The sequence below is a fragment of the Herpailurus yagouaroundi genome, unplaced genomic scaffold, assembly GCF_014898765.1.
Source record: "Herpailurus yagouaroundi ecotype Mexico unplaced genomic scaffold, PumYag 100, whole genome shotgun sequence".
Taxonomy (NCBI): domain Eukaryota; kingdom Metazoa; phylum Chordata; class Mammalia; order Carnivora; family Felidae; genus Herpailurus; species Herpailurus yagouaroundi.
Window position 1 is genome coordinate 81,567,655 of NW_024412391.1, and position 13,221 is coordinate 81,580,875.

Consider the following 13,221-nt stretch of genomic DNA (forward strand, 5'->3'; position numbering starts at 1 on the left):
TTTTTTTTTTTTTTTTTTTTTTTAACATTTCAACGTTTATTTATTTTTGGGACAGAGAGAGACAGAGCATGAACGGGGGAGGGGCAGAGAGAGAGGGAGACAAAGAATCGGAAACAGGCTCCAGGCTCTGAGCCATCGGGCCAGAGCCTGACGCGGGGCTCGAACTCCCGGACCACGAGATCGTGACCTGGCTGAAGTCGGACGCTTAACCGACTGCGCCACCCAGGCGCCCCAAAAAGTTATTTTCTTAAAAGCACAACAGTGTCACTTACCTGGCATCTACTGCTAATTATGCTAGATCAAACCTGAAGCAAGGGAAAAAATACACATATTTTATACTGTTTGTTTTTCAGTAAGAACATTAGAGAAATTGTAAAGTTTATCACATTTAAAATCAATCTGCTTTATATCTAAATTTATGAAAGTTTGAGGAATAATCATGTTAATATTTTAATGCAGGAGTTTGGATAAAGAGAGGGCAGTGCTACTACAGCGCCGGAAAAGGGAAAATATGTCAGGTGGGTGAAGAGGATCTATGCTAAATTAAAATTAGTGTGATTGAGAAAATGAGTGGTCTGCATGTTTCAGTTGGATATAAACACCTTACCAGTCAATGTTGGTTGTACATACAACTTGCAATCTCAGGTATAGATTTTAAGTAGTCTTTTTTACAGATTATAGAATGTACTTATTTTAGAAAATGTGGAAATTAGAGGAAAATAAAAATTTTAAATCCTCATTTTTGTACAAAGGTAACAGCTTTAAAGAAGTATTAAAATATGTTTGCTTTTCAGAGAGATGGTGATCCATTAATCATATGGAATAGTATTTCATTTTGAGGAATAGATTTTAGCAGTATAACTGTGCTACAACTTTTATTTTGGCTTACGACAACACCAGTACAACTGGTTTTGAATAATCATAGTTTACTGAACTGTTTGATGGACATTTAGGTTGTTTCCAGTGTTTTTTGTTTTGTTTCGTTTCATTTTTGTTACTACAAATAGTACTGTCAATGAAACCCTCCCAGACAAGTTTTTTTTTTGTTTTTTTTTTTGGTGGCCTTTTTTTTTGTGTGTGTATTTTTGTTCATTTTATCTTTGGATACACACCTAGAAAAAGTTTATTAGGTGAAAGAGTAAGTATATGTAGAATTTTGTTAGATATGGTTAAATTTCCCTTCATAGGGAATTTTGAATTACCACTGGCTATTTATGCAAGTGCCCTTTTCCCATAGTCACACTACCTCAGTGTGTTGTCAGACTTTTGTATCCTTTCTAATTTAATGTATGAGAAAAGGTATTTGTAGTATGCATTTAAATGTATCTTACTATGAGTGAACTGAGGAAGTAGAAAAAAGTGTATTCTTCAGAATGATGGGAGATACGGCAGCTTGTCTTGTAGAATGCTGTTTGATTTTTCATTTTGTTCAAGATAGTGTTACAAGTATAGTAATTTTTATTTTGCCTTGGAAGATGGTGATACCAGTGCAACTGAGAGTGGTGATGAGGTTCCTGTGGAATTATATACTGCATTTCAGCATACCCCAACATCGATTACTTTAACTGCTTCAAGAGTTTCCAAGGTTAATGATAAAAGAAGGAAAAAAAGTGGGGAGAAAGAACAAAACATTTCAAAGTGTAAAAAAGTAAGTTTTTCCTTTTTTTAGTTATGTAGACAGGAAGTGATGGGAACTGTGTTTTACAGGAAAGGCAGGTGAGTAATGGATGGTAGCTAGAAAAGGTTGCAGAATCTAAGTTTTTTAAAACTCATTTTACAATTTTAATATGTTTTAAAGATTGAAGTGTAATAGATAAATGTTGGCATACTGATTTGAAATCACTAATGAGACTAGTCATAGAAAGGCGAAAGCTAAAATAAAATAGAAAAAAATTGCTGTTTTAGACAAAAAATAACAATCCTAAATTTTTAATAGCTTATGAACAAGGTAAAAGAGCATATGATAATTGTGAATAATTGTTTATAGCTGTTCTTCTCTGAATCGTGTGTAATTTTAATAAACCTCCATATTTAATGAATTTCTTATCATGTAGACTTCTTTTACTTAAGTCTTATGTGATGAATTATCCCAAGGATTTAATGGCACAAAACCATTTCTAAGCCACTTTTTCACTAAATTTATTATTATTGGTCCTGAAGATTTTTCTCTTATAAGGTAAAAAAAAATACTTTTCACGAGAACTATATTGCTATTATAGAGTGAAATTATTCCTAGATATAAAATCAGGTTTTTCCAAAGAAAGCATTTTTTTTTCCTTGAGTAATTCTTCAAGATATTGTTTGGTTATTTAATAGGCAGCAGGTACTTTTCAGTTTCTCATTTCACCACCATTTAAGCTTGACTGTAGCAGTCTTCACAGACGAGGTCCCTCTCCAGTTCTGCTACACTTTTTCCTGTATATTATCCATTCTTATAACCAAATTCTACCTGCACTTTCTGGGTGGTTTTTGTTTATTTATTTTTTTAAAGTAAGCTCTGTATCCAACATGGGGTTTGAACTCATGACCCTGAGATCAAAAGTCATATGCCCTACCCACTGAGCCTGCCAGGTGTCCCACCAGGTGTCATCTTTGGTTATGCTGTTCTCTTCACCATTTAGGATATTCTCATCTCTGTCTTTTAAACCCTTATTATACTCTCAAGTACTGCTTCCTCCATGAAACTTGCTTTTCTCCTATCAAATATGATCATCTTTCTTTGCATCTCATTATGTCACTTGAACCTTTTATTATAGCACTTGTAACAACATTTTGTCTTTTTTCATTGTTATGTCCCTTATTTCAGATTGTAATTTACACAAAGAGAGAGAGAGATTGTCTATTAAATGCCTTTTATAATTTAGGAATTCACATATTATAGGTATTGACATACCTTTTTCATATCATGCTTTCAAATTAGGCTTTCCTGTTTATTGTTACTTGGAAATTGTATCCTTGCATATTTGTTTTAGGTCATTTGGTTTAAAAAATCTATTTTTTGAATAAAGCATAGATTTTGCACTTTTTCTGGGGGGAATTACTTGTCCCTATTTAAAATGAATCAGTCCTGGGTCTTGGAGTGTGACATACTTGTTTCAGAATATTGCTGTGTATTTAAAAAGAGATTTTTGTCTTAGGTTGTTAGTAAAAATTGACAAGAATTAGAAAAAAAAAATCAAGGAACTGGGTATAAAAGATCTGGTTTTCCCACTTAGATCTTGCCCACTGTTAAGGTTTTACTATTATTTGAGGGGTGACATGTAGTATATATATAAAACAAAAGAATATATACAGTTTTGCTTTTTTTTTTTTTCCAGCCTATTGTTATGGCTAATTGTTAAAAATTTGAAAGGAGTTTACAATAGATGTTCTGGATAGAGGAAAGTTTTTATTTTATTTTTATTTTTATTTTATTTGTTTATTTTTGAGAGAGAAGGCGTGAGCAGGGGAGGGGCAGAGAGAGAGGGAGACACAGAATCCAAAACAGATTCCAGGCTCTGAGCTGTCAGCACACAGCCCGACGTTGGGCTCAAACCCACGAACCGTGAGATCTTGACCCGAGCTGGAGTTGGATGCTTGCTTAACTGACTGAGGCACCCAGGCACTCCAGATTTTTTTTTTTTTTTTTTTTTTTTTTAAGTAATCTCTATACCCAGTGTGGGGCTCAAACCCACAACCCCGAGATCAAGAGTTGCATGCTCTACCGACTGAGCCAGCCAGGTGTCTCTTTCATGTTTCTTTAGTACCAGGATTGTATTCCTTTCAGTTGTTCATCTGTCTGGGTACATTACTTCTCCAAAGTCCACCTAGCTCTTTGCCCATGTTTTATGTGACGTTTCACTGCCTTGTTTTTGCTGTTAGTAAATCTTGCTGACTTCCAACATATAGTCTACACACAAACTTAACACATATATTTGGGTCTATGTTGCTTACTCTTGGTTTATGTTTGTTAGTCTCCCTGGAGACTTTTTGGGTGAAGTGGTGAGGAAGATAGGAATTAAATGTTAAATACCACTTTGGGACCTGGCAGAGTAGTGGGCTGTCACTAAATTATTTATTAAATAAATACAACTCTCTTTGCCACAGTGCTTATTACTCAAATGCTCCTCTGTGCTCAAATATCACTTACTAGTTGACTATGAGAATTAAAGTAAATAACTTTATCACTCCCCAGACTTGTCTCATGACTTAAATAAAATTACTGTAATATTGTTAATACCCTTCCAATTTTAATCAGATATTTTCCCATGGTTGTAATAATTGAGCACACAAAAAATTTGAGATTTTTTCTAGCAGTATCATATACATATTCTCTTGTTCTTACATAGCCTGCATTATGGTTTTTGTTGTTATTGTTGTTGTTAATTTGACTATAGTTGACATACATTGTTACTTTGGTTTTAGATATACAAAGTCTGCATTCTATTTTTAATAGTAAAATAGTATGCTAGTAGGTGACTTTCCTTACTTAAACATTCACCCGGTTCTGGCTATATTTGCCAAGTTTTTTATTATTATGAGACTTCAATAAAATGCTTTACTGAACTGATTGATTATATCCAGTTTAAAAGAAAACTAACTCAGAATTTCATGTTATTTTAGGCCTTTCGTGAAGGATCTCGGAAGTCATCAAGAGTTAAGGTAAACAGGGGCACCTGGGTGGCTCAGTTAAGCATCTGACTCTTGATTTTGGCTCAGGTCATGATCTCACAGTCATGAGATTGAGCCCTGTGTGGAGCTCTGTGCTAAGCATGGAGCGTACTTGGGATTCTTTCTCCCTCCTTCTCTCTCTCTCTCTCTCTCTCTCTCTCTCTCTCTCTCTCTCTCTCCCTCCCTCCGTACCTCCCTGCTTTCTCTCTCTCTCTCTCTCTCTCTCTCTCAAAATAAATAAACATTAAAAAAAAATTCTTTTAAGAGTTAAGGTAAATTCATTATTTTTTTTTTAAATACATTAAATTTAAGTCCTTGTTCCAACTATCAGTTTTTCAGGAGCTTACTAAGTGGTTGCTTGTCCAAAACCTTTACTTTATGTTCTCTTCATTGCGTATCATCTCATTGCTTATTATCTTTACCAGAAGTGACACAATAGAGAATCCTAATTGGATTACTATGCCTCTCTTGGAGTTTATTAACACTGTTAAATCATTAAGTAAAAGGAGGTATATAAGTAATTCCTATTATCAAAATTTTGGATAATCTGAATTTCAGTAGATTATTGCATTCCATGTCTCCATACCACTTTGTATATTGGATATATGAATGCAAAATCACATTTAGAATTTGAAATTTTTCTTTTTTTTTTTGCATAGTTGGGGTTCTAGTGATTTAGTCAAGTCAGTTGTTATACTATAAAATCACCATAGAGGTATACAGAGTAGTCACTTGTACCTTGAATTAGCCTGTATCCTCAATTTTGTAGATGCCCTGATTTCTGAGAGTGGCAAGGATCCTCAGCTCTGCCTCCCACTAAAAGATAGGTATTGGATCACAGAGGTCAGCTGTATAGACTTACTATACAGCTTTCTAGGCTGTGTGGTTAAACGATAATGGGTTTCTTAAGTTGTCAGATATTAAAATAGTATGTGGGGAGCATGTTACAGTGTATCTTTTGTGCATGACAATTATTCATTATTTCACATTCTTGGAAAACAAATAAACAGCTGTCCAGTGATGATTACTGCATACGTTTGTAGTTCTTTCTCAAGAAAATATGTGGTGTCACTCAACACACAGCAAGCCCAAAGTTTCATAAAATGTTCCTTATATGTTAAAGTTGGGGATTATATACTTACTATATATTAAACTTGAATTTATGGGACATTATCTGACACAGTACAATCTGAAAAAGGTTTTGGATTAAGCTGGTGGAAACTGTTGATACTCTAAAGTTTTCCTTTCTTCCTTATTTATCCAGTCATTCCAATAGTAAGTTTAATTAAGAAGGAACATCTTTTACTTAAGTGAAATCTTTTCATTTATTTTGTAAAGAGATGAGGAAGTAAAATTTTAAAAATGCTTTGTGCATCTTTAAAGATATCTTTCCCTTAACTAAAAGATACCTCTTTAAGATTGTAACAGTTTCAGTTACTAATTCAATAGTATTTATAGGTTAAAGAGATATGGAAGAACTATCAAATATATACCAGATCAGTAGAGGGCTTGGGTGGAGGAGGACAGAAAAGACAAATTTTTAAAAATGGATTTCTTTAATAAATCTGAGGAAAGCCTTAATATGTAGTATTTCATATTTGTATAAAAATTTATTATCTCATGGTCATTATAATGTGAAATATTTAAGTACAGAAAATACCAGTTAATACAAATAAACCTACTCCTATCAGTAGTTGAACAACTTACTACAGTTTGTTTCATTGTAGAAAAGAATGATATTTTTTGTAATAAAAATTATATGGCAGGTGGACAGATGGTAAATTTTAGTGTTACTGTACATGTATACATGTCTAACAGGATATATAAGAATCTTTATGAATTCTATATGTGATTTTCAAATTTTAGTTAGGTTATACATATAGAAATAATCTGTTTTCTCACCAAGGTATTCAGTGTTGTAGAAACTGGTGAATAGCATTTACAACAAATTGAAATGTCATGTGTTAAAACGAATTATAAACCTGAATTATGCTAATGAAACATGTTTTTGTTATCTGCATTACTTGATTTTCATCCTAAGATTGCAAATAAGAATTGTTGTGGGTGTCCACATTTAATACATTTTTAAAATGTGTGGTCATTGTGCCTATCTGTAAATTGCATTCCAGCGAGAAAAGTGTTCCTTTTTTGTTCTGTAACAGATTGAGAGAGGCTGTAACTTTTTGTACTTGGCACTTAGCGTTCTTATCTTACAGGTTATTAATAGGAGGTATGGATGAAGAGCAAGCATTTAAGTTTATAAGTTCTTGCTGTCATTATGATCCTTGAATTTAGGCTATGGATCATTTTGGGTCATTTCACATCCTATTAGACATTTTGTTCTCATGTCATATTTATCATGTGGACAATTGATTATAGATCTTGGAATTATACTAAATTAAGATGTCAAAGTGTGTTTCTTAATAAAACATGTTAAAATTGTATTCTATCAGAACTGAGTATAAAGTAGATACTGGCAGTCTGTAAAATAAAAACATTTTCATATGCTATCTTTTTTTTAATCATTAGTTGACAGTAACTCCGAAGTTTTGGGTGTTTGCAGTTTTGTCAGTGGCCTTAATTTGGCTACAGTGGTGTCAGTGAAGCTTGAATTTATGCTGTTCAACATAACTTGGCCTCTTTACTTTTCTAACTCTTTATCTGGCATGCAGTATAAAAATGTAGTATGCTGATCATTTATGGTCTGTTTTTTCCTAGGACCAACTTAGAAAGCCGAACATTATTGCTACTTTATGTTCTTTTATATAGATTACTATGTGTGTGTGTGTGTGTGTGTGTGTAAATACTTACAAGTCCAGATATTAATGCTTAGTTTGTTATGATTTTAGGGTTCAGCTCCAGAGATTGATCCTTCATCTGATGGTTCAAATTTTGGATGGGAGACAAAAATCAAAGCGTGGATGGATCGATACGAAGAGGCAAATAGTAACCAATATAGTGAGGGTGTTCAGAGGGAGGCACAAAGAATAGCTCTGAGATTAGGCAATGGAAATGACAAAAAAGAGATAAATAAATCAGATTTGAATACCAACAATTTGCTCTTCAAACCTCCTGTAGAGGTAAATATATCATTTGCCTAAAAATTATGAAACAAAGACCTTTTTCTAATGTATGTCTTAACTGGTTAGACTGAAAGCAGTTAGGTTTAACTAATCTGAACATTTCTTTTATTTTAGAGCCATATACAAAAAAATAAGAAAATTCTGAAATCCGCAAAAGATTTGCCTCCTGATGCACTTATCATTGAGTACAGAGGGAAGTTTATGCTAAGAGAACAGTTTGAAGCAAATGGATATTTCTTTAAGAGGTATATTCATTTATTTTACTAGTTACCTGTTGTTAAGTATTGATTTTTTGGCTGTTTACCAAGATGCTGTGTGTTCATAAGCCTTTTGTTTTTCTAAGTTATCATTTTAATACTTTTAAAACTATGGTACAGTTGAACAGTGACTAATGATAACTTTTGAACTATAATAAAATATGACAAAAAGTAGATGTATTTCTGTCTCTTACCCATCTCTCTTACTGACATTCTTGCAACAGTTTACTTCAAAGATAAACAGCAGTATATAGGTGGACGTTAATTTGAAACTATGATTACATAAGATTATAAGGAGTGCAGCCCTTTTGCATCCAGGACCTTACCTAGTTCCTTATAACATAATTGCTAGAACCTGAAAACACCATTGGTGGGTGATCACAGGCAAAACCCCTTCCTCTTTATAACAGATGTTGGATTTGGTCTTAACATTATTGCTACTTTCACCTCCTCCTTTCTTGGTACTAGAATGGCACTGGAGCCCTCTTCTATATATTTTTTGGGGGCATTTGATATGACCCCTTGCTTCCCGGAGGTCAGGAAATATGTTTGTATCTTTAGGGAGATAAGTCTATATGGTTATTAAAAGTATTTGTTGTTTATAACTTGAATTTTTAAGATTTGAAAGATATACAAATCTTTTACATAGCAAATTTGATCTGAAACAGTGCTAGAAATCAAAACTTAAATGTACTAGGCGATTAGGATTTTAAAGGTATCCAATTATGAATTCTCCTGTAAAGGCAGTAGTCATTCCCTTTTTATCTCATAAATTTGAATTTTTACCTTCAATTAATTACCTTTAATTTAGGTAAGGTTACTGGAGCAGGTAAAAATCTCATTAGCATGAACTAGCCCTTAATGAATGGGTTCTGGTATTAGACTGCCTGTGTTCAAGTCTTGGCTTCACTATTTACTTTGAATCTTTTAGAAGTTTCTTAACATGTTAATGGTTTATAATGCATTTCTTTCTTTGTAGACCATATCCTTTTGTTTTATTTTATTCTAAATTTCACGGGCTAGAAATGTGTGTTGATGCAAGGACTTTTGGGAATGAGGCTCGGTTCATTAGGCGTTCTTGTACACCCAATGCAGAGGTAAGCTTCTAAAAATCTTTTCAGGAGGCAAGGGTTTCAGGGGATGCATGGAATTGAGTATTAAACACAAGTCTGGTAGCCCTAAACTTTTTAATCATTGATGTGTTTTATATTCCTCAGCGTGTTTTCATTGCAAAAAATTAGGTGGTAATGGGCTGTGAGGTCTTAAAAATTGCTTTGCACACTGAAGAAATTGTGATGTTCTTTGTAAGAAGAAATATTAGATTTTTGTTTATTTCTGAAGCTCTACTTATGGGTCAAATATAAGATCTGATTGGATCAAGGTAGATGACAAAACTGAAAGCTAAAGTAGATTTTATATGTGCTACTACATATTTTTTATAAAATTTTATAATTTTATAAAATTTTATAAATTTTAAAAACAAAATTTTTTATAAAACTGTGTTTTAATTTGGAGCATACATTTTGGAGCATATTTCCGGGTTTTTTTTACATGCCAAAATAAACATTTTTAATTTATAGCTATGTTATAGTTGAGTTTAGGTTTTGAAGCCAGACTTAATAGATTCATGTCTTCTTTTTGACTTACTAGCTTTGTAACCTGGCCTGTGTTCTATAAAAAGTGGTTATGAGGACTCAATGGAGTAAATACATATGAAGTACCTAGAACAGTGTCTGTCATAGAAAAGTGTGGTGTTAACTGTTCCATTACTGATTATTGTATTTCATCAAATCGAGGGTGTCATCATTTACAAAACTCCCAATTTCAGAGATACTCAGGGGTAAAAAAAAAAATAGGCATTGTAGAATTGATGAAGTGTCATGTTTTTTCTTCTTTTTTTAGTATTTGCTTTTTAATGCTACATGGTGGGCCGTAGAATTTGCATCACTATGCTTCCGTCCAGTTGAAAACCACCGATTTATAGTTACAAGTCTTGAACTGCATATTTTCCATGTTGTACTTAGGAATTACTTTGAAAATTTTTCAAAATTGCAGGATGGGATACTTCTAAAAGTAGAAAAAATTTATAAAAATATAAAATTATTTTTTTAACTAACAGGTGAGGCATGAAATTGAAGATGGAACCATACATCTTTACATTTATTCTATACAGACTATTCCAAAAGGAACTGAAATTACTATTGCCTTTGATTTTGACTATGGGAATTGGTAAGTTCAAGTCTGTGTATATGTTAATCTGTTTTGCAGTAGTTCCTTAATGTCCTCCTAAAAATTTATGTATTTGCATTACTTTCATAGCTTTTCATTTGTATTTATCATGAGGCAATTAAAAAATCATAGCCCTAATTCAGCCATACAACACTGACCTTGTTTATGTGAGAATTTTCTCTTTCTGGTATTTTAGGGGGTACAGTGTTAGTGATATAATTAATTTGGCTGATCAGTGTGAATGGGTAATTGAACGTTTTGCCCCTCAAAACAAAGAAATTCAGGGTACATGGGTGGCTCTAACAGTTAAGCATCCAACTCTTGATTTGGGCTCAGGTCATGATCTCACAGTTCTGTTCTTGAGAGTTAGCCCCGCGTTGGGCTCTGCGCTGACAGTGCTGAGCCTGCTTGGGACTTCCTCTTTCTCTCTCAAAACAAATAAACTTAAAAAAAACAAAAAACAAAAGCAACAGAAATTGTGCCAAGTTTTCTTGCAGTAAAAGTGTTTGTTGGAGTACTGTAAGGAAGTTCTGAGAACTGCTGTTCTGAAACACTAGGGAAGAAAGTTAAAGTTAATTCTAATATAAAAGCTTCCATTTAAATTTTATGTATTTATACATAATATAATACAAAATTATACAAATATAATACAAATATACAAAATTATAATCTGTATTATTTTGCATTCATCTTCTCTCATTCATTACTTTGAGATTTAGTTCTGTTGTTAGGTGTGGCTCTAGTTCATTTATTTTCACTGTTGATGGCATTTATCCATTCCACTATTGGTGGACCTTTAGATTTACCAAAAGTGCTCCTGTGGCTTTTTGAACACGTCTTTGTGGGTACATGTTCTCTCTGTGGTATGGAATTAGGGGTGTACTCGCTGGGTTGTAGAGTGTGCACAGCCTCAGTTTTCACCAGACATGGGTTAATTTTTAATTTGAGTATAATTGACATATAATGTTATATTAGAAAACACTAATTCTAAAAGATATGTGCACCCCTATGTTTATTGCAGTATTATTTACAATAACCAAGATATGAATAATGACCAGTTTCTATTCTTGCAGCTTTACTTCCTTGCTCCATCTCGTTATGACTTTAAAAATTGATGCTAATCCATGTGAAATGGTATCTTTTTATATTTTTAATTACCATTTTCTTTGGTTATTTTTTGACCCAAGGATCTTTTTATATATTAATTTGTCATTTGGGTTTCCGCTCTGATGAATTGGTTAATCATCTTCCATTTTGCTCCTGGGCAGTCTTTTTCATACTGATTTTTGGGGGAATGGGGGATGGTTCCTTTTGTATCTTGTAGTGTATTCGGTTATAAGCATTTCAGTTCATTTCCTCCTATTCTGTATTTTATCTTTAAATTTTTCTATGGTAACCTATTTAAATGCCTAAGTTTTAAATATCCATTATGTTTTCTGTCAGTGAAATTCCTCTTCCTGCCCTGTGCATCTCTACTTAATTGTTGGCAGTCAGATTTATTATAACTTCAGCATTTCCTTGTTAGCCCTTTCTCCCCCCAGAAGGTGGAAAATTTAGCATAATGGCTCTTTGCCCATTGCTTTGAAAGACTGTATCCCATAAGTGGTTAAGAATATAAGCTTTTTATAATCTGGTTTCAAATCCTAGCTTGGTTGCTTATTATTAGCTATATAACCTTCTTATCCCTTTGTGCTTTGTTACAGCACAAGTAATATGAGAATAATAATACTCACCAAACAGGAATGTTTTGAAAATTCAGTGAGTTTAAGATACGTAAAGTGTTCAGGGATGTCTGGGTGGCTCAATTGGTTGAGCATCTGACTCTTGATTTCAGCTCAGGTCTTGATCTAGGGTCATGAGATTGAGTCCGAGGTCTGGCTCTGCACTGGGTGTGAAGCCTGCTTAAGATTCTCTCTCTCCCTGTCTCTCACTCTTTCCCTCCCCCCCACCTCTGCCCTTTCCCCACTCGAGCTCCTGTGTGTGCACACATTCTCAAAAAAAAAAAAAAAATGTAAAGTGTTTAAAACAATTCCTGGCACAAAATAAGTGCTTGGTAAACATGAGCTATTAGCCATCATTATTTGGAGTTCTATTATCCTGAAATCAAAACATCTAGAAAGTTTCACCCTAGTTTCTAGCAATACCTGATTTGGGGAGATGGGGGAGTAGATCATAAATTTTTGAGTTCTATCCCTGATTCACAGATTTAGCAAGTTTGACTTATACTAGTCTTGAAAGTGATCAAGTAGGAGTATTAGAAACTTTTTTATTGTGAACAAACACTAAACTAATTAAAACATGTAAAGTGGGAGGCTTCTACTGTTTAACTCCGATTTTGGCATGCTGCCTGTATCCTAGAGAGAAATTGAACGTTGGTGGTAGAGATACGGAGGGCAGAGTTAAGAAATATTGAAGAGATGAAAAGTGTGAGCTTTGGACTCCCCTAAACCTGTACCTGAATGCTGTCCCAACCATTTAGCTAGCATGTGACCTTGGACAAAATGCTGCCCCTCTCTGCCCATTAATCTTGTCTCTATGGTGGGAGTAATATATATCACTGCAGTGAAGATGAGAGTGCAATTATTTTTCAAGCTTCCGTTTGAAAGAGAGAACATGTAAGGAGGGGCAAAAAGAAGCGTAACTTTACCTTTTTTCAAAGACACTTGGTTATTGAAGTCATTCCTTAAAGTAAAATACAAACTAGTTAGGGTTTGGGACCACTGAAGTAAATACTGTTTTTGCCTTAATGTAAGCCACAGTATCATTTTACTTAAAAAGGCTCAGTTTTAATTTGAGTTGCTTCTCTAAACCATAACTGGTTATCCTTTTGATTGAAGGCCCAATCTCTGGTCAGAAATCAACTTCAAATGATTATGTTTTTTAAGTGAGGAAATAAAATCTCTTTTGTGATAGTTACCATAGGAATGCAAATTAGTGAAAAGGATTGCTCATAAATAGTAGTAGCATCGAATTTACAGAGTTGCAGCTTAAAGTGGATAAGA

At 33.6% G+C, this 13,221-nt stretch overlaps 1 protein-coding gene across 1 annotated transcript in view; it reads left to right on the forward strand.

Annotated features, from left to right (window-relative positions):
- KMT2E (lysine methyltransferase 2E (inactive)) overlaps window positions 1–13,221 on the forward strand; it is a 100,968-nt gene that overhangs the window by 66,606 nt on the left and 21,141 nt on the right. The window contains 7 exon segments of the mRNA XM_040472877.1: window positions 460–518; window positions 1,476–1,648; window positions 4,603–4,641; window positions 7,500–7,730; window positions 7,848–7,978; window positions 8,970–9,087; window positions 10,110–10,219. Of these exon segments, the coding sequence (XP_040328811.1) occupies window positions 460–518; window positions 1,476–1,648; window positions 4,603–4,641; window positions 7,500–7,730; window positions 7,848–7,978; window positions 8,970–9,087; window positions 10,110–10,219 (861 nt within the window).